This window comes from Lytechinus pictus, chromosome 13 (assembly GCF_037042905.1).
Source record: "Lytechinus pictus isolate F3 Inbred chromosome 13, Lp3.0, whole genome shotgun sequence".
Taxonomy (NCBI): Eukaryota; Metazoa; Echinodermata; class Echinoidea; order Temnopleuroida; family Toxopneustidae; genus Lytechinus; species Lytechinus pictus.
In genome coordinates this window covers 2473923-2501835 of record NC_087257.1, presented here as the reverse complement: position 1 = coordinate 2501835, position 27913 = coordinate 2473923, and the positions used below count along the sequence as shown (strand labels likewise).

At 36.0% G+C, this 27913-nt stretch overlaps 1 protein-coding gene across 2 annotated transcripts; it reads left to right on the top strand.

The window, feature by feature from the left end:
• The first annotated feature begins 98 nt into the window (after nt 1-98).
• Nucleotides 99-27309, top strand: LOC129274868 (cation-dependent mannose-6-phosphate receptor-like). Of its 2 annotated transcripts, XR_010295432.1 has the most exons (9): nt 99-413; nt 4862-4952; nt 9089-9204; nt 17857-17941; nt 19252-19370; nt 20761-20887; nt 22334-22406; nt 23214-25495; nt 25827-27309. XR_010295432.1 is itself a non-coding variant. In XM_054911605.2 (8 exons), the coding sequence occupies exons 1-7, from the start codon at nt 112-114 to the stop codon at nt 22403-22405; spliced, it is 912 nt and encodes a 303-aa protein (XP_054767580.2). In that variant the 5' UTR covers nt 99-111; the 3' UTR covers nt 22406; nt 23214-27309. The 2 variants fall into 2 exon arrangements, 1 of the variants encoding a protein (XP_054767580.2); XM_054911605.2 differs by having other exon boundaries at nt 23214-27309.
• The last annotated feature ends 604 nt before the right edge of the window (nt 27310-27913 follow it).

Sequence of the window (27913 nt, the reverse complement as noted above, 5' to 3'; positions counted from 1 at the left end):
TTCTGACTATGTGAAAAATCATGAAGGATGGTCACCTCCCCCCCCCCCCATATTATTATGATTGATACCGATATGTCCCCTATTGGCGTTCCATACATGCCAGCGAATCACATGACATTATTTACAGTAGACAGCACAGCAAAGATACAACGAACCGAAAAACAGAATTGTAGAGAGGAGACTAAAGTAATTTGTAAACCCCTACGATCAACAATGACGGCTCGTCAAAGAAGCTTTATGACTTTGTTCTTTCTAATGGTTGTCGTTTACTTTGAAGGCGTAGAAAGTCAGTCGTGCGAAAATTTAGTTGGAGCGACCAAGAAATGCGCTTGCACATACCAGGACGGGAGTACCGGTACCTCAAAATATATGGACTTCACTCCATTGGCGAATGCAGCGGGCCTGGGCCCCGCGTAAGTACCCACAGTTGGGTGGCCGTGGGCGTGGCAGTCAAGGCTCACGTTCACGTAACCCAGGGAGCCCAGGGGCTTACCGTGTATTTGACCATACTCACGGGACAAGGGTGATTTATGCCTGGTCTAAATATTTCTCCAAATGAATTGTGAAAACAGAAATTATGCACTTACCACGATTATAATAATATGGATGAAGGTCTAACGAGTGGCAGTTTCCTGACATCTGTTGAGTGTTGTTGTTGTTGTTGTTCGTTGACGTTGTGGGTCGTTTCCACACCCAAATGATCTCCTAGTCGGTATACTCTCACTTCTCAGGGCATCTGGGCACAGACTGGAACCTCAAAAAACGAAAAGTTCTCTCCTACTCCCGTCTCGATCGGTCATTTTTGTAATGAATCGTAACAAAATGGCCGATCGAGACTGTGGTAGAAGGAGAGAACTTTTCAGTTATTTGAGGTTCCAGTTTGTGCCCAGATGTCAGGAAACTGCCACTCGTTAGACCTTCATCCATATAATCGTGGTAAGTGCATAATTTCTGTTTTCACAATTCATTTTGAGAAATATTTAGACCATAAATCACCCTTGTCCCATGAGTATGGCAAGATGGTCAAATACACGGTAAGCCCCTGGGCTCCCTGGGTTAACGTTCATGCGGTCCAGACTATAGGATTTGGTGGTAGAATTTTTTTTATGGAGCCATTATAAAAAAGGTAATACAGTGCGTCAAACAAAAAAGCGAAAGGCGAGATTTAACAACGAGTTACTATACTAAATTAGTATCATATTCATAACTTAATCACACAAATACTGTACAATCGTGACAAGACATGATGATTAAACTCGAGTCTCAATATACTTTTGTCCTAGATCTATGTTATGACATTGTAAAGCTTAGTCCCCTCTTTCATCTGGACTGGAACATTGTAGAAGATTTCTCATTTACGCATGCCATGAGTGATTAAAAACAATTTGAAGAAAGGATACCAAAAAGTCACTTGGCAGGTGGTACCGTATCTGGGTTTCAAAAAGAAAATCACAGTTTTAAAATGTTCAATATCTGTACTCCCTGCAGTCGACTGTTCTTTAATTTGATACCTCAATCACAGAAAATGGTCAAGAAATAAAGTTCTGTTTATTTGAAATGCAAAATGAGGCTTGAATTTCAAATTGAATAATTTTATAAAATGGAGAGGTTTTACTAGCTGGCAGCTGCCTGTTTCCAGGAGTTTTTAAACATTTTTTTTATTTTTTTATTCTCCTTGTACACAGACAGCTCCTGATCATGCAGCTGCCATTAGGGGTTAACAATGCAAAATCCCCCTGACAAGGCTCATTGAACTTTGTCTTTATTTCATAAAAATATATAAAAAGAACTGGACCAAAATAAAGGCAATCATTCTATTTTGGCCTGAAATACACCAAAACGGGGAAAAACAGTGACTTACTTCAGCTGTCGCACAACTCCCACTTCCTTAGTTTATCGGAAATTAATACATATGGCCATTGAGTCCCTGTACAGATCGAGTTAGAACTTCAGTATTTGTAATTGGTGAGTGGAGCCAACAGCGGAACAAACAAAAACGTACATGTAGACTATATCTTTTGGTCTAAGGTTTTACAGGAGCCTAGCTTTCAGACTAACTCGGCATTACGTTTTGATGATGATCAGTCATGCATAAAAGTCTTGTCAACCATGCGAAAGCTTCGATGGGAAAGTGGTAAAATTGCATTCGTTTTAATGAAATTATGGCAATACAAGCATTGTTTCGGAGTCCAAACAGAAGTTTGTTATTTCTTGCCCATTTTCTGTGATTGAGGTTTCAAAATAGAGAGCAGATATTGAACTTTAAGCATTTGGTTTTGTTTTTTAAATTTAGATACCCCCCACCAATTAGCTTTTTGGTATCCTTTCTTTAAATTGATTTAGTCACTCATTCATGAATGATAAATATTTTATGTTGTACCCCATGACTCTAAGCTTTACAATGATGGGTCATTTGTTCATTGTTTTTGTCTCACCTGCATAGCAGAGTGAGACTATAGGCGCCGCTTTTCCGACGGCGGCGGCGGCGTCAACACCAAATCTTAACCTGAGGTTAAGTTTTTGAAATGACAGCATAACTTAGAAAGTATATGGACCTAGTTCATGAAACTTGGCCATAAGGTTAATCAAGTATTACTGAACATCCTGCCTGAGTTTCATGTCACATGACCATGGTCAATGGTCATTTAGGGTCAATGAACTTAGACCATGTTGGGGGAATCAACATCAAAATCTTAACCTAAGGTTAAGTTTTTGAAATGTCATCATAACTTAGAAAATATATGGACCTAGTTCATGAAACTTATACATAAGGTTAATCAAGTATCACTGAACATCCTGCATGAGTTTCACGTCACATGACCAAGGTCAATGGTCATTTAGGGTCAATGAACATTGGCCGAATTGGGGGTATCTGTAGATTTACCATCATAACTTTAAAAGTTTATGGATCTGATTCATGAAACTTGGACATAATAGTAATCAAGTATTACTGAACATCCTGTGCAAGTTTCAGGTCACATGATTAAGGTCAAAGGTCATTTAGGGTCAATGAACTTTGGTCAAATTGGGGTATTTGTTGAATTACCGCCATAACTTTGAAAGTGTGTTGGTCTAGTTCATAAAACTTGGACATAAGAGTAATGAAGTATCACTGAACATCCTTTGCGCATTTTAGGTCACATGACCAAGGTCAAAGGTCAATGAACTTTGGCCATAATGGGGGTATCTGTTGAATTACCATCATAACTTGGAAAGTTGATGGATCTTTCTCTTGAAACTTGGACATAAGAGTAATCAAGTATCACTGAACATCCTGTGCGAGTTTCAGGTCACATGATCAAGGTCAAAGGTCATGTAAGGTCAATGAACTTTGGCCACGTTGGGGGTATTTGTTGAATTACCATCATATCTCTATAAGTGTATGGGTCTAGTTCATAAAACGTGGAAATAAGAGTAACCAAGTATCACTGAACATCTTGTGCGAGTTATAGTAGTTTTCAAAATCAGCACTGCTGCTAGTACATTGAATCGCGTGATGCAGGTGAGACGGCCAGAGGCATTCCACTTGTTATGATAAATCATCGCTAAATCTTGGTTTTGTTTTTCGTGGGACGCACTGTCTAATGTAGATCTACAATTAGATCTAGATCAGCTCTGTCTCCATCAATGTTTTTCAACCAAACTTGAAATGTCAGATGTGGTTATTTCATTGGATTCTGTTCGTAGTCATTTTGAGATCTTGTTTTAGTTACATGTACTGGTCACAACTGGTATTTATCTTTAAAGTTTACATGTATGTGCAAGACACTCTTATGACACACAACTCCTCAACCGCAAGTCACTTTTCCCCAAAACTTGGGTTGTAGGTGTACTAAGGAGACTTGCATGCCATGGTGCAGTCAGAGGTCCCATGGTAAGGTCAAAGGTCATTTTCAGGTCAACGTTAAAGTTTACATGTACATGCTGCAAGGCTCTCTTATGACGTATAACTCTGCAACCGTAATTAATTTTTCACTCAAACTTGGGTTGTAGATATACTTATATGTAAGAGACCTGCATATCATGGCGCTGTCAGAGGTCACATGGTAAGGTCATTTTAAGGTAATTGTTATGACGTAACTCCACAACCGCAAGTCACTTTTGAACCAAACTTGGGTTGTAGCTGTACTTACGAGACCTGATATATGTTATTGTGTTCAGAGGTCACATGGTAAGGTCAAAGGTAATTTTTATGTCAATTTTAAAGTTTACCTGCAAGACTCTTTTTAATATAACAAATGTTATTCCTTCCAAGTTATTTTACAATGATTCTGTTGCATGCCCTCGCAAATCACAAAATATTTCTGGTTACTTTCACAAGTGGGCGAGACACAACATCGCTTATGCCTTGTTTTATCAGAAAGCAACACAGATTATATTTTGAAATTTTGAGCCCATTCCTTGCTTGAGAAGAGGTTAAATACACATTTAATTTGGTTGTTGGATACCTGATGAAAATATAATTTTCCTGTTAAATTGAAAAATTCATTTCATAAAACGCATCTGTCTTTTATATTGTCTTTGTCATATTTAACTTATTTAAAGGCATTAATTGAATGGAATGGTTTGCACTATTGGTGAAGAACAACTTTAGGCTTTGTATATACATGTATGCCAAAAGATACAAAATCCCCTGGCCAAAAGGGAAATGTTTCTATTTTTTTTTATTTCTAGATTATTTGTCTGCCCTAAGTGCTGAAATATTATCATGCGATGGATATGAAATTAAGTACTTTATTTGATAAATGTGGTAACTTTGCATTTGATAAAATCTATTTCTATCTGGTGCCCATTTTTAGTCTATGCAATTATAAATGAAATGAAATAGATTGAAATGTAATCTTTTATTCTTTCCATCCAGATTCCCATACAAGGAAGTACCAAGTGAAGACTACAAGTATGCATACAACCCATGCTTTCCATTTTCTGACAATTTTTGTCAGGACGCAGCAGTGAGTATTATCACCAAGTAATCCAAATAATCTATAACATCACCAATTGACATACATCCAGCTTATGGTTCTAAGAGAAAGGGCAAGGCTAAAGATACCATGTATCATGAAAAGAGAGAAAAAATGAATGTTTATCTCAAGATTCCACATATTTATTGTCTTGTACAGAAATTCTGACTCTCTTAAAAATATATATGACAGTTCAACATCTTTAGATGAGCCATAGGAAACAAAGAATTGTAGTGTGATGATGATGATGATGATGATGATGATGATGGTGACGGTGATGATGATGGTGATAATGATGATAATGGTATTGATGATGATGGTGATTATGATGATGGTGATGATGATGATGATGGTGATGATGATGATTATGATGATGATGATGATGATGATGATGGTGATGATGGTAATGATGATTATGGTAATGATGATGATGGTAATGATGATTATGATGATGATGATGGTGATGATGATGATGATGATGATGATGATGATGATGATGGTAATGATGGTGGTGATGATGGTGATAATGATGATGAAGACGATGATGATGATGATGATGATGGTGGTGGTAATGATGATAATGGTATTGATGATGATGGTGATGATGATGATTATGATGATGGTGATGATGATGATAGTGATGATGATGATTATGATGATGATGATGATGGTGATGATGATGATTATGATGATGGTGATGATGATGGTGATGATGATGATGGTGGTGATGATGATGATTATGATGATGGTGATGATGATGATGATGGTGATGATGATGATTATGATGATGATGATGATGATGATGATGGTAATGATGATGGTGATGATGATGGTGATAATGATGATTATGGTAATGATGATGATGGTAATGATGATGATGGTAATGATGATGATGGTAATGATGATTATGATGGTGATGATGATGGTGATAATGATGATGGTGATGGTGATAGTGATAGTGATGGTGATGATGGTAATGATGATTATGATGATGGTGATGATGATGGTGATGGTGATAGTGATAATGATGATAATGATGATTGGGATTATGATGATGGTGATGATGGCCATTAGGGAAGGAGGGGACAGAGACTTGAATTAATCTTAAAATTTCAAAGAATTATAAATTCTGATTTTTTTTACTCATGAGTACCCCCCCCCCATTTTTTTTTCAAATTCTGTACAGTACTAGCCTCAGGGTGAGGGGCATCTCTTCCCCCAACCCCCCTTTCCTATGGGAAAAAAAGCTTGTGATATTGCTGTATATGCTTCTAGATCTTTAGATTTTATAATCGTAACACAGAGAAGTATTAATACAAGGATTTAATTGAGATTTGTGTACTATCGATGGTTTTTATATACTGTAGTTAGTATATTGCACATTCCACACATCCAATTAAGTTGTGACTTGTGATTCATGTTGAAACCAATAATCATGATATTGTGCTTACAGTAGTCTTTGGATGGATAAAGTTCATATTGTCTTCAAATTTTATTGATCCTGCTGCGTGTCAGGTGTCATAAAGACCTTTATACCGATGTCTGACATATATATGCAAGTCATTGCCTTTGTCTATGGGGTTTTATACACTGTTGATATAGTAAGGTACCATCTATGTAGTATTATATCCCTTACTTAAGATTGTTGTATTGAGAGTGTACACAAGGAGAAAAAGAATAGTTTTACTACGAAAAACGTTTGCCATGAAATAGTTCATTTTCCTTGCTGACGTCACGCATAGTCCATTTTTCCCTAGGGAAAAAGTGAACTATACGTTTTTTGACCCCACCCCCTACTCGATTCGCGAGCTGTGCGGCGCGATGCGAGCAGAGCGCTGCTCAGCCAAACGGTACTCTCTACTGCATGCCACGGGAAACTTTCGGCGAGCTGCACTAACCAGGTGCGCTCACTGAACAGACATCAATACAGCAAGGCTTATTGTTTTCTCAACTATTGTTCCATCATCGACTTATTAAAAATCGTTTGGCTGTAAAAGTCGGGTATCAACGAAGAATATCGTATAAAGAATATATATGAGTGGAAGGGGTATAAAACAAATATACATTGACCCATTCTCGGAACTGGCTAAAACTATTTGCACTCAGGAACATCACATAGTACTATTCTCCCTCGGGCCGATGGCCCTCGGGAGAATAGTACTATATGATGTTCCTTCGATGCGAATAGTTTTAGCCAGATCCTCGAGTGTCATTGTATATTTGTATACTATATTATACCAGTCCAAAGTATCATTAGCACTGAGAATGGTCAATCAACAGTCCTATCATAGGTTGACTTGCAATCAGCTTTATACAATTTCAAAGGCACTGAAGGCAGGGGCCGTTGGGCCATAAGAAAAACTGTTCAAGTTTGAGAAGGGGGTGGTGGGAGGAGGATAAAAACACATGAATACTCACATGGACATAGAGAGATAGAGAGCTCATTAGCGGAGAGAGATATTATGAAAGGAGGGGGAGGGTAGAAAGTGCTCAGATCAAAACATATTACAAGACAAAAAGATCCTTCAATGAATGAATGGAATTAAATTGAGAGGGATTAAGAAACAGAAAGTAATAAATTCTTTTCATGCTGAAGGAGACTTTGAAGGGATGATAATGACAAGTGGAGCGTTGTGGCCCAGTGGATTAGTCTTCGGACTTTGAAACAGAGTGTCGTGGGTTCGAATCCCAGCCATGGCGTAATTTCCTTCGGCAAGAAATTTATCCACATTGTGCTGCACTCGACCCAGGTGAGGTGAATGGGCACCCAGTAGGATTTATTCCTTGAATGCTTTAGCGCCTATATGGCCACTCAGCTACAGCTTGGGATATACCAAGTATATTTCAGCGCCTTGAGCACATAATCAATGTGGATTTGGCGCTTTAGAAATACTCTATATTATTATTATTATTATTCTTTTTTTTCTTTGAATTTTTCTTTCCAAAGCATATTGTAACATTGATAGCTTTTATGAAGTTTCACTGGTACGTATGATACGAGTAATGAATGTTCATAAGTGCAATGGACAGAATACTTCATGAGGTGAAAGATGAAATAATCTATTCAACCAGGCGTAGCTGAGTTGAATGAATCATTTATTTTTAATATTTTTCACTGAATGAAGTATTCTGTCCATTACACGGATCAAAAGAATATATGGCACCTAAAAGTAGATCTTTGTCATTTGGCAATTATGAATTTGAATGCGAAAGTACATTCAGTACGAATGCTGTCTGTTGATTGTCATAACAGATACACACACTATCTGTCGGTGGTCTTGGCTTGGGCGTGCAATGGACAAAATTATATAGACCCAAAATTGCAAGATGAGTTGATCCAAAATTGCATGGATGATGATGTCATTGTAAAATGGGCTGAATGATCGAAATCAAACAACCAATGAAATGATGAGGATCTATCTAGGTGTCAAAGTATACTAATTATTTTAATTGTTGAATTGATAATAAATATGAATGTAAAATGTTGCAAAATTTGTGTGGAAATGTTAGGACAGGAAAATTTAAACTTGATAAAGTACTCTCCCAAAAAGGGTGCATGCTGTCCTGAAGAGAAAACGTATAGGCCTACATCTATAGGGGAATATCAGTGAGGAAAGGGAGTAAGATATAGGGGGCTGTAAGAAAAGGCAAATATAATATTACAGGGCCTATCTAAGACCATCCTGGTCATGATCTTGGGAGTTGGCCTTGGAGATTTATTGTGACCTATTCAATTTTCTCCATTTGTACTGTAATATAGGAATGTGCCCAGAAAAGTGACTCTGCCTTTAAAAATTATCAAACTTTGACTCCTTTTTGGCACGATATTTGCTCCAGCGATGATTGCTCCAGGCTTAATTTCATCTTAGGGTTGCAATAGGGTTTTATCTTTAATAGGTTTAGGGTAGGTTGTAGTGTTAAATTGAAAGTTGAAGTTGGCGATTCCATTAGTGGGTGGAATTTGCAGCAGAGCGATTGTCGCCCGAGAAAATACCATGGAACTCCTTTATTGTGCATGTATGCAACTGTTCAAAAACTATTGAGCAATTCATATGTTTTATTTACTAGTGCATAAAGAGTGTTTTGTGTTCCAATCATTTTCTTTCTGTTTCTCTCTTTTTTTTTAGGCATGCCAGGTATCAAAAGATGAGAAGCACATTTACCCAATAGGTGACCCATCTAGTGTGTCTTACACAGTAGAGAATTCAGATATCGTCATCACATACGCTGGAGTGGGTGGGAGGTAAGACAAGTCATAGCTTTGTCTTTTCTGCAGAATAGCTTTTCACTACCAGGGGTCTGTTTCATGAAACCTCTTAAAATAACAAAATTGCAATAACAGTTAAAAGCTACTGAAATCATCCAATCTGATTGGCTGATTGTAAATTTGTTGTAAAGAAATAGTACATTTGTTATCATAGCAAGTCTTTATGAAACACAACCCAATTCTTATATGTCATCATCTATAGCACTTGGGGATTGCATACATTAATTAATATGTAAAGCTACAATAACATGTAGATTACATGGGCAATTCCATGGTTATTAGCGTGGAGCGTTGTGGCCCAGTGGATTAGTCTCCGGGCTTTGAAACAGAAGGTCGTGGGTTCGAATCCCAACCATGGCGTAATTTCCTTCAGCAAGAAATTGATCCACAATGTGCTGCACTCAACCCAGGTGAGGTAAATGGGTACCTGGCAGGAATTTATTCCTTGAAACGCAGCGCGCGTAACAGCTGCACTGCTAAAGCCAGGGGAATTATGCTGCATATACTGTAGAGCGCTTAGAGACTTCTGACAAAGTAAGTGTTAAGCGCTATATAAGCAAGTATAATTATTATTATTAGGTCATATTTACATGTAAAGGGCTATTTTTTTATCAATTCAATTCAAGGTTTATTAAAAACATGAGTCGCAGCCAAATGGCTGAATTGGTCATGTATACAAAGTAAAAACAATTAAAAGACTCATTACATATTTCAAACATTAAAAAGCAGTACACCTTTGTAAAAACTGACATGAGAAATATGTGTATAGGCAAGAATACTTAGGCAATGAAAATGTACATACATGTACATAAGATAATGAGGAAAAGGTAAATTAAGAATAATAAAAACAAAATAAGTAAGCTGTAAAAGATCAATAAAAATATATGTATATTAAATAAAAGAGTTGATTTCCTCATTCATGAAAAACTTGATATTGCAAGTAGGCTGGTATTTCTTTCAAATGAGCAATGGGTTTATTGATTGGGCATGTCTTTATTCAGGAGATCTATGAAATATGGTATGGGGCTATTGCGAAATCGATTTGTCTTACATTTGTATTGCTGATATCTAGGAGTATGTCGGAGATTGATGGTTAAGTTTTTTGGAGGAGGTAACCAGGTACTGAATGTTGGATGTTTGGTTAAAGACATTGCGAAATCCAGACTGAGTTTCTCCCTTCTGTATTCCAGAGTAGGAATTTCACATGTTAGGCAAGCACTGGCATAATCTGTGTAGTTTGGGCCCAACATGATTCTACAAGCTCTTTTTTGAATTTGCTCTAAACTTCTTACATGTTTCTTTGTAAGCCCACCATTAAAAACTGGGGTGCAATATTCCATAACAGGACGAATGTAGCCCATGTATACCAATTTCAGATCCGATAGAGACAGCCCATATCGCTTCAAAAGCCTAAACATGTACAACTTCCTGTTACATTTTTTGATGATTTCTATGATATGTAGGTCCCATTTTAGATTGGATTGGACGATTACACCGAGAATTTTAACAGATTGAAGTTTTTGTAGAGGTAAGTTATCAATATAAAATCTTGGCTCAGCAGGAGGATATTTGGAGAATGTCACAACTAGTGAATAACATTTTGAAGGGTTCAACTTCATGTGGTTTAGGGAGGACCACTGATCCAGATTGTATAATGTAGATTGTATGTCAGAAGGATAATTTTCTTTACGACATTCCAACAAAGTAAGATCGTCTACATATTTATAGCAATCGACTGATGTGTTTTCACAAGCATCATTAATCATAATCAGGAAGAGGATAGGACCTAATTTAGTCCCTTGGGGCACGCCAGCGTGATTGGGTAAGTAATTAGACAAAGTGCCTTGATATTTTACACATTGTTGACGATTTTCCAAAAAACTTTTTATCCATTTAATGATACAAGGTCGTACCTTGAGTTTGATCAACTTCCTAACGAGGATGTTATGATCCAGCCTATCAAAAGCCTTTTTGAAATCAGTACACACAACTGTGGATAGACTCTTGCTCTTTTCGCCATTCTCATACATTTTGTGGAGCAACCTCACAAGATAATGAGTGGTCGAACAACCAGAGCGGTTTACGAATTGTCGTGAGTCAATTTTGTCAGTGATATCTTTAAGAAGCCATTTGGCTATAAAAGATTCTGCAATTTTAGCAAATTGACTTGTTAATGCGATTGGTCTGAGATTGTTAATGGTTGCCGGTAATGATTTCGGAATTGGGGTTATTTGAGCTTCTTTCCATTGTTGTGGTACTATTCCCGTTTGGAATGATAGGTTGATCAAATCAGTTAAAGGTACACACAATTCATATGCAAATTCTTTCAAGATTCTGAGAGGTAGGTCATGAGTTAATCCAGCTTTACCAATCCGCAATTTCCTGAGCTTTAAGTACACATCATAAATTTGAACATGAGGACATGAGCATGGACATGGTAAGAAAGCAGGTAAAGACGCTTTGTCAAAAGGGGGAATGTCAGCTGCGATTGAAACAAAATGCTTGTTAATTGCATCCGCTACCAAATTCAGTTGATTGGGATCAGTACCAGGGATTTCGATATTTACCGGGTCAGTATTCCTATTGGTAAGCACTTTTATTTGCTTGTACCATGCTGATGGATTGTCGGTTTTTAGATTACTAACACGGGTACTGTAATAATGACGTTTAGCATCAGATAAGGAGCGAATTACTTTATTTCTGAGCTTGCGCCATAATGTTTCGTTGCCTTTCTTGAAGGCCTTTTGCCTACTCCGGATCAATGATTTGACATATGAAGTTATCCATGGTTTATCAACATTGTAGCAGGGACCTGGGAACGATTTTTTCAGTGGGGGTGCTGCAATCTCTTCTCAAGGTGGGGGGGGGGGGACAGACACAATTTTTGTTTTCCATAATTACACACACACACACACACATACCACACACACACCCTCACATACACACACAAACACACACACACATATATATATATAAAAATATACATATCAGTCACTTCTTAGCTTTCTTCTTATAAAAGAACATAAATATATACTTAGATAATTCGAGCGCGAGCTATTTTTTTGTGGAAATTTCATGTATTTTGTCCTGAAAATTGAACATTTTGAGCAATGTTTGTGGTCCAAGATGCGTATGTAACAAATAATAATTGTGAGCGCGATCAGCGCGAGCAGATATTTTTTATATACGCTCTGGCCTGATCGAAAGGGACGTGTTATAAGGACTGTTTGCAGTTACCCATGAAGACGATACATATATCAACAATCAAATAATGCGCGCGAAGCGCGAGCTGAAAATTTTGACATTCCGACCTAAATACTGGACATTCTAAGCACGTTTTTTAATTATGAACAGGATAGGTATATATACAATTGATGCGAGCGCGAAGCGCGAGCGTAAGCAAAATTGAGATTTCAGACCAAAAAACGAGAGATTCTAAGTACTTTTCTAATCATGATGAGGATAGGTATAAAACTATACAATTGATGCGAGCGCGAAGCACGAGCGGAAATAAAAATGAGATTTCAAACCTAAAAACGAGACATCTTATGCACTTTTCTAATCATGAACAGGATAGGTATATCTCTATACAATTGATGCGAGCGCAAAGCGCGAGCGGAAACAAAATTGAGATTTCAGACCTGAAAACGGGACATTCTATTCATGTTTTTTAATTATGAACAGGATAGGTATATATACAATTGATGGGAGCGCGAAGCGCGAGCGTAAGCAAAATTGAGATTTCAGACCAAAAAACGAGAGATTCTAAGTACTTTTCTCATCATGATGAGGATAGGTATAAAACTATACAATTGATGCGAGCGCGAAGCACGAGCGGAAATAAAAATGAGATTTCAAACCTAAAAACGAGACATCTTATGCACTTTTCTAATCATGAACAGGATAGGTATATAACTATACAATTGATGCGAGACTGTAAAATTTGATTTCTATTGTCTGACTTGTAATTTTTGTATACAATACACGGGCGGTCGGGCGCGCGCTCATTTGATTCGACAAAAACCTGGAAGTTTCAAGTCCAACCACCCCATGTCCATCCCTGCTATCGAAGAGTGTGTATGGTTATCACGTATTGTGCGCGACCACGTCTGTATCTGAGCGCTGCCCCGCTGGAGCTTGATTGAGTCGCGTTATAGGAGGGATGTTATTGGAATATGTGAAAGACTATGTAAATGATTTGCGGTTGTCGGATGTGATAATTATGTACATTATAACATATTAAAAAAAAGACAGGGGGAACCTGATTTCGTGGGGGTGCTGCCTATGGAAAATAATACACGCAGCACCCCCAGGATAATTTATGGGGGTGCTTCAGCACCCCCAGCACCCCCGCTTTCCAGGTCCCTGCATTGTAGGAACGTACTTCTTTCGTTGGTAAGTACCGGTCTAAATTTGCCATTGTTTCGCTTAGTAATAACTCACATTTTGTGGATGGATCTTTCGTTTGGTACACTTCTTCCCACGTATGTCCTGTGATCCATTGTCCGAAATCCCTCAATCCACTATTTCTTAATGGACGAACTATCCTACCCTTGACAATTGTCTTAGGTCTGTTATATGATTTCATGGGTTGCCACAGCACACAGTTGTGGTCACTCAAACCAAGAGGTGAGAGTATTGAAACAGGTGAGTAAAACTGATCAAAATTTGTGATTATTTTATCTAAAATGTTGTTGCCTCTAGTAGCTTGTTTAACAACCTGAGTAAATCGATCATTTCTTAGCAAAGGTTGAATGTTTAAATCATTGGTGTCACCAATAATGGCTATTCCTGCATCAGGATATTGCATTAATAAATCATCAATGACTGTGGTGTAATGATTCAAATATTCATCCTCATTAGGATTCTTGGGAGGAAAATATGTGACACACATTATGATACATGACATTTGTCTAGGTAGACGTGTTGGTCTCAACATTACCCACATAGCTTCAACATTGTCAGGTGAGTCGATTTGTAGGGCACGAGGCTTTAATGATTGTTTTACATATAATGCAACGCCTCCGCCTTTCTTTCCTACTCTAGGTTTGGAAAACATCACATAATTTGGGAGGGAAACCAATTCTAATGGTGTATCTGGGTTCAGCCACGTCTCTGCTAATGCTAGAACGTCAGCGTTTTGGTTTCTTGATACCATTTCTAATTCATCTACCTTATTGTTAATAGATCGAAGGTTTGTTAATAACACAACAGGTATATCATACATAACATTTCTTTTCAGTTCTTTAGTGTCTGCTAAGCATCTAGTTCTTACGTCCCTTGGTTTGGCACGTTGAATCCGCTCACGCGCAATAACAGTTATCTGTTGCTGTTCATGAATAGGATACTCTGTCATGAAAGTAGGACGCTGTACATTTCTTTTTCTTCTACCTTGTCCTTTTGTTCCACGATGAGTTTTCCGGTATCTTGCAATTCCCAAGTTCTGAATGGTATTCCATAGATCTTTGTTGATTTTCTGTTTACATGGTTACCCACGTTACATTTGGAGACACCTTGACTCATACTTGGAGCTGTAACTCCATTATCATTGATAGGAACTAAACATCTCCTTATCACAACAAAGTACACAGTCTGACTATCCTTTGTATAAAAACAAAACTTGGGAAATTTTATTATGCTCCTGGCAAATCTTTAAAATGTGTCGGTTACTCACGTTACATGATTTGGACATGGATAAAATGAAAAGTCAACATAAGTAAAAAGTGTCCTCATACAAGGCTTTTATGAAAGTTGATTATATCCATTTCAAAGAAGTATATTCAGTTCAGTTTCAGTTTAGTTTATTTCACTTCCATTTTCTGATAATAAACATAACAAACATATATATACATATGTATAAATGTACAAAACAGAATAAGTGTCATAAGAATACTTCAATAACCAATTAACAAATTCATAGGAAATAGATGAAATGTATACAATTTTTGTTCAAGATACATTTTGATGATTAGACAAATTATAGATTACAGTTAGCATGTGAAAATGAAAATGAGGGACTTATTAAAAAGCGAAGCTTGTAATTGTAAGCCCCTTAGGATAAATTTGTAGTAATCTTAATCGTATGTAATTAAAAGTAAAGTAAGAAAATCTAGACCATATATGAAGAACGGCAAAATAGGTTTGAATAACAAGGAAAGAAAGGGGGGAGGCAGTAACTACATAGGTTAGAGGGATAAGGGAATATTACATAACTGGGGGAAAAAACAAAACAAAAAGAAACGATTATGTGCCCAGCAGAAAAAGAAAGGGGAGGAGAAAGAGAAATAGGGTCGAGAGGCAAGTATCGTGGAAAAGATAAAGCAGTTCATATGTTTCATACATTGTACTCATTAAGGAATGAGAGTTTTAGGTGTTTTTTGAAGGTGTTTATATTTCTATATTGTTTAAGGCTTTGGTGAATACCGTTCCAGTATTTGGGACCTGTGTAAATGATGGTTTTTTGTGCGAGTGTGGTTCTAGTCAGAGGGAGACAAACGTTGTATATAATTAAAAAAATATTAGGGAGACAAACTTTGTATATAATTAAAAAAATAAAGAACACATGGTTTTTACTAGGGGTGCAGATAAAGTGGTTACTCACGTTACGGTTACTCACGTTACATTTTGTTCATGTATGGTTAACAACAAAAATGTCACTAAAACGTCAATAATGTGTGTAAAATTCATTGCTAGGAACACCAAAAAGAGTTTTTATACCAAAAATTGGAACAATTGGAGCTTTATTTAGGGAGTAAGAAGGAAAAGTATGATTTCGCTTACTAATTTTGCATAAATTAGCATAATTGCTTTATACCAATCTGCATGATATAAATTACCCGGTACTGTACAGTTTTGTAGATTATGTCCAAGACAACCTGCGTGCAAATTTTCGGTGCGATCGTGCAGCCAATGGCCGAGATCTCAAGGGGGGCCTGGGAGGACCCCCACCCACCCCCCCCCCCCCGGGCCATATCAACTCCCAAAATACCCCCGCCTAGATAGGGTTACAACAGGTAAGGACATTCAATGTGTTGTTCGAACACTCTTTAAAGTTTGGTTAATCGAAACCAAGTCTTACTATTAATGCACTCTCACATTGTGAATACTTCTACTAATATTCAATTTTTTGTGTGATTGTATGACCACTGATATTTTGATGACAAAAGAGTCACATCAAAGAGGTGTACCCTCATTTTGCTTTTAATTAATCAAAAATAACTTCACAACTCACCATTAGACTTAAAACTTGACATCCCACAGAAAATGTTACCTAACTGCATAATTTTTACTGGTTACTCACATTACATGATGGTTACTCACGTTACACAGTTACTCACGTTACAGTTTTTCTTCATCATTTTTATAAAAATAGTATTTTTTTAATGATTTTGATAGTCATCACCGTGTTCAAGATTGTTTGAAGGAAGAGAATTCAAAATCCCACCAATTAACTGTGAAGAATTTTTCGCTCAGAAAACAAAGTCAGTTTTTTTGGTTACTCACATTACATCACCTGAGCAGGTTGCAATATTTATTTTTGAATGAGTACTACAAATTTACTTGAAAAGCTGTTGTGTATTTTAAGTAATTTGACTCTTCGAAACTTCAGAAATATATGAAGTGGTATGATGTTGCAATAACAAAATGGTAATAAGGCATATTTCATTTTTCACTATTTTTCTTGTATTTTGGTACAGAATGAAAGACACAACTTTTGACCATTTTTTTCCAAAGTATACATATGAAAGTAAACTTTTTATTTTTTGTTCCTGCAACTATCATGTATGAAGGACTTAAAGTATTTAAAAATTCAAGAAAATTTTGAATTTGAATTTTTAAGCTCATGTCCACCAACCTTTGGAAATGCCCCAAATGATATGTAATACATGTGGATATTAATAGCTGTATCAAAGGCATCATAATGTGCTAATAAGCAAATATTTCGATGCCATTTTATAGAGCTGATGAGATAAATTCCATTTGAAGGCCAGAACCTTTTGATATATATACAGAACTGTGCCTCCCAGAATAGAACTATCAATGCTGTATCATAACTTAATCACAAATACAATAGACAAATTATTGATCTCTCATTCTAAAGCTTAGACTCCTCTTTCATCCTACATAACTTTAGACCATTAGTCTTTCACGCATGAGTGGGTTAAGTGAGTTAGTCTGGAGAAATGCTAGCAAAACTTCATATGTTGGACAGTCGAGTATCTGAACTTTAAAAAAATGAATACTTCACAAAAGTTCATGCTCTAATACAATACCTTAATCAAAGAAAATGATAAAGAAATAGCAAAGTTCTGTGTGTTATTGATTTTAGGAATTGAAGGCATTTCACAGGATAGGTCTGCCAAAAATAAACCATCATGCAAAGTTACTTTAAGCAATCCATGAAAAAAAAATTCTTCCATGAAATTATGGAATATATTGGTATTATTTTATGGAAAAAAACTTCAATAACTATTTCATGCATTTACTTGTCTTTACATAATTATAACAAATTTGATTTAATATCAGTCTTACTCCCAAATAATTGCTTTCTGTGTCAACTTGAGTTTGATTGTATTTTTAAATTACAAGTAATAATTACTCTTTGTTTGGTTTTTCCCTTTAATGCAGGTCAGCTATTGTTAATTTTCATTGTGATGCAACTGCACTGACACAAGCAACATACACTCCCCTTGGTGAACAAGGTACTGATTATGTAAGTATATCCTTCTACAGGGATGAATTAACTGTTGGAAGTAGATAGATATCATGCTTTAGAGGCCCATTGCATAAAAATGTACATTATAGTTACTTTGCCATCCAATGATAACTTTCATGGTAATAATGTTAATTAGCCAATCAGAATCAAGGATAACAGGGAAGATACCATTGGATGGCAAAGTTACTATAAAAGTGACTTTTATGCAACAGGGCCCTGATGTCTTAATAAATCATTCATTATGACTGGTATTGAGCCGTTTAGATGAAACAAAAACCTTATCCATTTAAAGATGATTCCAAACTTGGTCATGAAATGGTGTGCGAGAGAGGAGAAATATAAGAAAAACTGAAAGGTAAAAGCTTGAAAGAAATTGGACAAGCAAAAAAAAAGTGACATATAAATTTCAAACTGGTAGTAGGTATGGTGAGGACAACTTTCCCATAGGCAGTGTGCGATTATCAGTGATCTGTGTGTTATTTTTTTCTAAGTAACTATTCCCCTGGGGCGGTAATAGAAATTTTACCTACCATACATGTAGCATATTGTGTGATGGCTTCATGAAAGAAAAATAGATACAACAAAGATTGACATACACTGTAGCTTTCTGCTCTCATCAGTTACCAGATGTTCTGTTATGTCGTATGTGGTGCTTATTTCATTTGCAAGGTGCAGTGCATAATCGAATTGCCCTTGGATTGCGATTACAGACCCGGGAAGTATGTCATGAAAAATTGTTATGAGCTACTGAAATCCTAGCATCTTACTGGCTGAGAGCAAATTAGTAATTATCACTGACAAGAAGCACTTTGTGAAACACTCCCCTGTTCTGCCCCTTCACACAATCCCCTTCCTCACTAATAATTTCCTTTCTCCATTCTTATTCTCAGGGGAAAAAAATATAGGGGCTGGGGGTGATGTAGCCCCCCAAAATACTCAAAAGAGCCCTGGGGAGTGTTTCATCAACATTTTCATCCGACAAGTTGTCAGATCTGACATCTTTCTCCGATGTTGATTGGCTGAGAGGTACTGTTACTATGGTAACTGTCGGATAAAATGGGACTTGTCGGATAAAACGTCCGACAAGTCCTTTCATGAAACGCCCCCCAGGAAACTAGAAAAAAGTTGTCCTGGAAACCCCCATTCATCTCAATGTTAAAGCTTTATGCAATGTTGCAGATTTAGACAGTAAGCTGTGAAAGGAAGCCCCTGAAAATAAAAAAAATTAGAAGTTTTTTCCCGCTTATTCTTTTTTCATACTGTTTTTCCTGCTTATTCGTCGTTCATACTGTTCTATTTTGTTGCAGAAATTCACAGTAGGTACCTGCCTTGCGTGTCTAACTGATATACCAAACTGTCATTCTATTTCTCCAACTTCTCCACCAGGAGGGGGAGACTCGTTCATCGGAGGAGCTTTATGTATTACGTGAGTATTGCAGAGGTACACGCTTTTCATTTATAGGTCAAGACTATGTCTCTGTTTCCTCTTCAAAATTGGCAACCATTCATTATCATACGTAGGAAAATTTACATACGGAGCCGTTTCATACAGGGTTCCATGACATTTGCTCGGACGGCAACTGCTCTGAACCTCCATAACTACACTGTAAAAATGAAACTTGTGCTATTTTAGCACTTACAGTGCTTGCATAGAGTGCTGATTTTTTAGTTCAAATTTAATCTAGAAAATCAGCACTCGTAGTGCTGTCACTATACAAGCACTTTAAGTGCTAAATTAGCACTTCATTTTTTACAGTGTAACTTAACCCTAACTGTTATCTTTACATTATTCTAAACCAAAAACTTTATTACAATCCTAACTCTAACCCTATGCCCTCTGAGATATTAAGACCGAGGCAGTTGTCACAGGAGCAAATGACATGTCGCCCTCATAAAGACTTACAACTAATGTAACATTACCAGTATTGTAACTTTATTGTATGTATTGTGATAAGCTGTTTAGCCCTGTTCCCATTATACAATAATTGCAAATTTACTGTACATGTAGTTGAAATTCTTTATGAAACAGACCTGTGGATTGAAGTCCCTGGAGGAGGTCTTACATGGGTAATTCTTACTTGAAGAGTATGTCCAGTTTTGTGGAAGAGCTATAAAACAAATCAGTACAGTCTCTTGCTTTTACCTATCAAGTAATCAGAGGGGCGTATGTTTGAATCCCATCATGGCCATGTGTCCTTTGACAATGTGTCGATCCACACTTTGCCACTCCCTACCCAACCAGGTGTTAAATGGGTACTTGCCTACTCAGTAGGATGTGAAAGCCCATGCCTGGCAATTGAATCTTGGAACTCTTGTACCCCCCCCCCCTCAGTATTAAACCGCAAGTGTCCTGTGTTATCTCTACCCCCATTAAAACTGTCATTCAAAATTTAAATTTAAAAACCATGTATATGATGTAATAGAAGAGAGATTTTAAATGCATTCAGCCAGCTTATGGGACAGATGTTAAAAATTGAATGTGGGACAGAGTCAGAACAAATATAATTATAATTGTTTTGAGGGCCCAGTCTTGCAAAGAATTATGAATGATTTGATCAATCTCAAGTATATGGAAATCCATCAATCAATTTTTTCTTTAAGAAATTTTCTCAATGTCCTTTTAATCGTCAAGGAAACAGTGAATCCATGAATATACGTCATATCTAGAAAATATTTTGAACAAACGTGCATTTTAGATGTTGACATTAGTGGCTTTCCATAGTTGCGGTTGATTGGATCAATGGTGACTCTTTGTATGACGAGGGCCAAGGTATATATTGTTGTTTTGCATTCCCATGCTTTTCTCCCCTGTGCAGGTTTACAGTACTAGTGGTTGTGTACATTGTCGGGGGAATCCTCTTTCAAAAATTCCACCGAGGTGCAACGGGAAAAGAATTGATTCCAAACTATGCTTTTTGGACAGACTTCCCAATTTTAGTAAAGGTATGTGAATAGCATATATTTCAGTGGCAGGATAATTTGGGCTGTGTAACCACAAACTTCAGCAATTGATAGAAGGACTTTCTGGTGGGGATTGATTGCATTTACAACAATGTTCAATCAATCATGAAAACCTATAACCTATAAAACATAAAGCTGTGCGCACCAGAATCAGTAGACTAGCTTAGCCGGGGTAATATAGGAGCGCCTTGAGCACCAAGCAAGGTGTATACGTGCGCTATACAAATCCTATATTATTATTGTTATTATTTGGTAGCTAGGATATGTTTGACAGGATATGTTTAGTAGTTAGTCCTCACAATACTCTTGTTGGAATTTAAACTATGTTGTTTTTGTTGAGGGTGAATTTGGGGATATGTGTGCCGTAGGACAGAGGTAAATGAGTCATATTTTTAAGTTTGAGTAACTAATCTTGCAGCAGAGTTTTTGATAGTCTGTAGATATTTGTTGTTGTGGTAAACCAAAAATTAGGCTGTTACAGTAATCAATGTGCAAGGGTTATTTTTTCATTTGTAGCTTTATCCAAGTAATTTGGAATCTTTACTATTATAAAGCATGTGATGCAGTGCAATGTTTTTGTGAAAAATTTTCTCCAAAACTCATTTACGAGTCTAAGATTGCTCCTAATTTTCTACAGGATTGGTGATTAAGAATGGATGTCCCATTGAGATACTAAATCTGTATTTGGGTTGTTTCTCAAAAACGTGATATGATATGAAGAAACTCTTTTACTATTTACTACTGTTCAGTTTAAGGTGTATGTTCCACACATGTTCTTGTCTGGTTTAGGTTTAGTGTTAGCTTGAGCTCAAGGTTCAGCTTACCATGTGTATTGAAGATAATGAGGTATAGACAAAAGAGAAAGAGAGACAGGATAATATGAAGCGGGATACGGACATGTAATACATTTTTTTGATTTCGTGTTTTTAGCTCACCAAATTGCTATATTATATTGAACCATATGGGGATGTCAGGGGCTTATCTTTCCATGTTTGAAAATGAAATCACTACACCTCATGAAAGGGGGGGAAAATGTTCTATTGAATACAAAAACAGGAATTGTCCAGCAGTATATTTTCATAACATTTCATTTTCATTCACATCATAGAATTGTGTCAGGAATGACAATATGGGATTTAGATATGATTCATGAAAATAAGACCTCCGCGAAATGGTTAGCATATATCTGTGCAATGGAGATAAGGAGAGATAAGCAAAGAGAAAGAGAGACTTTTTTCAGCTGACCAGCTAAATTTACTACAGTAGATTAAATTCTTTGGGATTTTAGGGGCTATGAATTTTTTTTTTAAGCTTTTGGTGCGTTTCAGGGGCGTGTTAACTCAGATACTATGTGTAATCTTATTCAAATAGTGAGCTCTATTTATGTAATTTTGAACCAGATCTTTTCTTTTATTACATTATTTACAGGATGGTTTCATGTTTCTTATTGGACTCTGTAGAGGAGGAAGCAGCGGATCAGATTATGAAAGTATTAAATAAAGTAAGTAAGTTTACTTTATCAGCTGGAATGATAACTATTGAATTAAAAAACATATAATGTTTATTTAGTAGTAGTAGTAGTAGTAGTAGTAGTAGTAGTAGTAGTAGTAGTAGTAGTAGTAGTAGTAGTAGTAGTAGTAGTAGTAGTAGTAGTAGTAGTAGTAGTAGTAGTAGTAGTAGTAGTAGTAGTAGTAGTAGTAGTAGTAGTAGTAGTAGTAGTAGTAGTAGTAGTAGTAGTAGTAGTAGTAGTAGTAGTAGTAGTAGTAGTAGTAGTAGTAGTAGTAGTAGTAGTAGTAGTAGTAGTAGTAGTAGTAGTAGTAGTAGTAGTAGTAGTAGTAGTAGTAGTAGTAGTAGTAGTAGTAGTAGTAGTAGTAGTAGTAGTAGTAGTAGTAGTAGTAGTAGTAGTAGTAGTAGTAGTAGTAGTAGTAGTAGTAGTAGTAGTAGTAGTAGTAGTAGTAGTAGTAGTAGTAGTAGTAGTAGTAGTAGTAGTAGTAGTAGTAGTAGTAGTAGTAGTAGTAGTAGTAGTAGTAGTAGTAGTAGTAGTAGTAGTAGTAGTAGTAGTAGTAGTAGTAGTAGTAGTAGTAGTAGTAGTAGTAGTAGTAGTAGTAGTAGTAGTAGTAGTAGTAGTAGTAGTAGTAGTAGTAGTAGTAGTAGTAGTAGTAGTAGTAGTAGTAGTAGTAGTAGTAGTAGTAGTAGTAGTAGTAGTAGTAGTAGTAGGAGGTAGAAGTAGTAGTAGTAGTACTATTTTCCCTGTTAATTTGTAATTATGATTGATATTTTATTTCTGTACATATATATCTCTTCCTAGATGGACTTACTTACATGTATGATATCAATAGTGCTTCCATAATCATCACAGTACTTCTGCAATAACTACTTATAATCATACTAATAACATGGCAACAGCTCTCCAGGACTTGGCTTCACAAAACCACCTCTTCCTTCAAGCAGAGAGAGACAAATTGTCTCCCAGGGACCTGGTTTAACAAATCATCATGTGTCTAACTTCTTGAACAAATCCTGTATGTGACCTTAAAAGTGTAGTGAAACCAGCCCCTGGTCGCTGTATTCCAATTAGTGTAACTAGGTAACCAAATTCGTACACCCCACCGAAATCAAAGTGACCAAAGTAATAAAGGATTGTAAGACAAGCGAGAGATAAAGGTCAGTAATAAACTGGTACGCCTCTGTAAATTTTACCCAAAATATGAACTCGGTGATATGCTCCTGCGACATTTTCTCCGGTCTTATTTTTTCAGAGGACATAGGGTTAGAGATAGGATTGTAATAGAGTTTTGGGTTTAGAATAATGTCAAGATAAGGATTAGAGTATTGGAGGTTAGGTTTTATGTTTGGCTTAATGTGTAGATTTTCCATCGGTGCAACTGTCGCCGGAGAAAATGTCGTGGAACCATGAATTCCACCCTTTCTAATCAAGAAGACCTCATCACATGAGATGTGATTTAATCAATGTGAAGGTCACATTTATCAGAGTGCAATGAAATATTGACAAGTGTAAAACATCTATGAATTTAGACTATGCAAATTCCTGATTTTGAAGGAAGGAATTGTATCATGCAAAACATGGAAGTTTTATTCCACTCCATTTCCCTTGTGCCTATCTTACTTGTGAAACTTCAAAAAGATAAAGTTTTATTTCATATCATTGATTCAATTTCTATCTTTATAAAAGAAAGATATTTTTGTCTTACTCATATATGTTTTAGAGATGAATATATATATGTATATCATGAACAGTAGTATAATATATTTTATTCATATCTATATATTGATTATGCTCGAATGAAGATTTGCTGAATGTGCGGCCATTTTGCAGTTGTATTTTCCATCACATATAAGTCTGGTTCATACATTATGGTGATGGCAGTGTTATCATACATGTTTTGCTATTAGATTTCATGAAAGCTCATTCCAAAGCTCTTACCCTTAAATAATGTCAGTGCCTTGACATTTATTTTGATTTGTCTTGTCATGCTTCACACCCAGTGCACACTATTTGATTTGATTGCACCAAGATCCGTTTGCAACAAAATCAGTGTGCGCCAACCTACAACCGTGATGCAACTGCGACCTGCTTTGTTGCAGTAGGATCACATCCCAAATCTTTCTGCAATTTTTCTGTGCTTTTGCTAATTTCAGCCAATCAGATCTGTCTTAGACGATGATATCATAGTCAATTTGCTGCGCTTCTACAGCACAGACAACATACATGCAAAAGAAGAGGCCCCATGAAATGCGGCACACTGCAGAGCTGTTGCGATGTGTGCGCTGACATGCGATGCGATTTCACATAGATGAGATGGGCAACTTGTTGAAATTGGATCTTTGTGCAATCTCGTTGCCTAGTGTGCACTGGGTTGAAAAAAACTGTCTAGCTTTGGTGAGGGATCAATAATTTGATTTATATTTGAGTATCACCAAACATTCCAGTCCAAAACATTTGGCCTTGGATATTTTTCAATAGCAAATTCTCTGTAAAATTTGAATATTCATATCAAAAAACATATCTAGCACCTTCTATCATTGATATTTTTTTTTTTCATTTTATGTTTATACCTGTATCCTGAAATTGTCTACCTACTGTATGCCTGCTTTGGAAAAGGTTTTATATCAAATAGAAAAAACCATGCAGATTTAATTTTGATCAGGCTTTCAATCAATGTTCATGTAAAATGCACATTTTGGGGGACAGGTTTTCAATGAGATTTTGATTATTCTTTCTTTCATATGCTTTCACCATTTCACTGTATGTGATTTTGTTATTTGTTTTGAAAACACTTGTAATGTTCAGTTTGAAAACATGATTATGTTTATGTTACTTTGCTGCAGGAATATCCAGGAAATATTCATTCTATGCAGTGTATAGCTATCATTGTTCCATCCATTTGTTTTTGTTTAATATTGTATGGTTTCTTTCATGAGTCTTCTTTATGTGGCATCATTGGGCTAGTCTGCAGGCACAGACCTTTGTTTTCACAATTCACATAGTGCATAAGGCGGAGTCTGAAGTAATGAGACTAGATTCATTATGTATTGTGGCTGCCTCTATGTTTCTTATTTGACACTGAGGCCCGTATTCTGAAGTCGGGGTTAACTTAGACCATGGTCTAACACTGCTAAAATTATGGGAAGCCAAAAGCCTCAAAATTTTTTATTAAGTTATATGTTTCTTATACTGTGCTCTTTCCTGATTCTTCAATGGTGAAGACAATCATCTATGTATACAATTCTTCAATGGTGAAGACAATCATCTATGTATACATCCTAGACAATTATGAATGATTTGAGAGTCAAATGAGCTGAAATATGATATCTTTACTGTTAGTGATTTATGTAAAAATTGGCTATCCATACTTAAACCACAACTTTAAACCTGAGTTTATGTTAAACCTGACTTCAGAATACGGGCCTGAGAGTTTGGCATCTAATCTTCACTCTAGACATGGTATATTGGTTAAAATGTCAAATGCAGGTCTATGCTTGCAGACTATCATTGGGCATTGTCTGAAAATAAACTGGTAATATAAAGTGCATTTCATTTTCTGTGATATTTATGCCAAAGAAATATCAATATTGCAACTTATCTAAAGATAAGGCATACATTATTGTAGTTTTATTTTGTTGGCAGCACTTTCAGAATATCAGCATTTCATGAATGCACACTAAACCTGAAATAATGCAAACAGTCTTGAAGAGATGATTTTTGTGCTCAAATTATATGAGGAATACATGTAGATTGTTATTAAATCATTGTCTTTCAGCTATCATCACTATCCGTGCCTATTAATAGAGAAATATAAATTCAGTGAAGTCTTTGAAAGCTTTGAGCTTGGTGGTTTCAAGTAATCCAAGGTTTACAATTTATGAGTAATATTTTTGTTTTAATGCTAAAAATGACAGAATTACTTTTTAACTGTTCTAGTAGTAAACCATACACTCAACATTTTATGAACCATTGCAAGTTATCTTTTATTAATGATGATCTACCAAAAACATTCACTTTCATGTGTGACTTCTCGCCAATAAGTTATTTTGTCCAAAGAAATATTCATAATTTGATTTAGGCTTTATTATGAGGAAATACAGCTTTATTACATGCATATCATTTATAGTATTGTATTGTATTGTATTGGTTGATTGAACATTTTATGTACTGCCACATTTGGTAAATGGCTCAAAATTTGGTTTCATGTATGACATGTAGAACTTCTCACCAATGACTTCTTTTATCTAATTAATAGTAATGAAAATGAAATATATTTTATTGTATATAGAATTCTATCATTTATTGCATTGTATTGGACAGATGTGCTCATTGTGTTGCCATTTCTGCTTATTGCTTCAAGCAAGAACTTCTGATACAATGGCTGCTCTCGTAGGGCTGGGATGAGACTATGAAATAGGAATAGATTGAATACGCATCAACAGAAGAATGTGTATTTTTTAAATGGATACCAGGTTTGAATGGTTTCATTAAAACTTTTATGAAAAATTGCTGACATTTGAATCTGAGTGTATGATAAATTTGCTCTGATATTGTTAGATAACCTTTCACGTGATATTATTGCTAATTATGTAGGCTAACCCAGTAATTTTCCAGCCATTTCAGTTTGCATATTAGGGTGAATTTTAAACTAGTACTATTAAAAAAGCTTACTGTATGACCAAAACCGTACTTTTCTGCTCATTTTCAATCATTGAAGTCGCCTTGATGAATAAGTCTTTATAGTAAGGTTAGATTATGAACAAATTATAAGATAGATTTAAGAGTTGCTATTTGTTAAAGTAGAATTAATCGCGATATAGTATTGGTCTTTCAAGGAAACTTGATGAATGGGTTTACTAACAAATAAACTCCTTATTGGTAATGATTAATGTTGAAATATTTTGTTGTGTTTCTGAGTCTTCCTCCAAAATTTGTTTGAGTATATATTTTCATATCTCAGAATGAAGTCTTCCATGTCAAATTAATGAATTTGTTAAAGATGAAATTCATGCTGATGATAAATTGGTTTTAATAAAAGTCGAAAAGTTCAGGAAAAATATGTTTGTGAAGTTTTGATTGAAATCCATCAAAGAATAAGAGAGTCATGAAATTTAAAAGTCTTTTGTTTGTGACGTCATGTGCGATTAAATTCCACATAATAGGGTGTAATATAAATTCAACACATGCCCATTTTCTAATGGAATATGATGACTACAAGTATTTTCTAGATAGAAATGAATATAAACTGGTGTGTCTGATGAAATATCCACCACTAATATTAAATTAATTTCACCTTATTTTTTGTTTTTTTGTTGTTGTTGAGAAATTGATATTTTGCCTGCAAAGCAGAGCGAGACTATTCGGCGCCGCTTTTCCGCCTGCAGGGGCAGCGTCGTCAACATTGAAATCTTAAACTATTTGGTTAAGTTTTTGAAACGTCATAACTTCTATAGTATATGGACCTTTTCATGAAACTTGTACATAAAGGTAATCAGCATTTA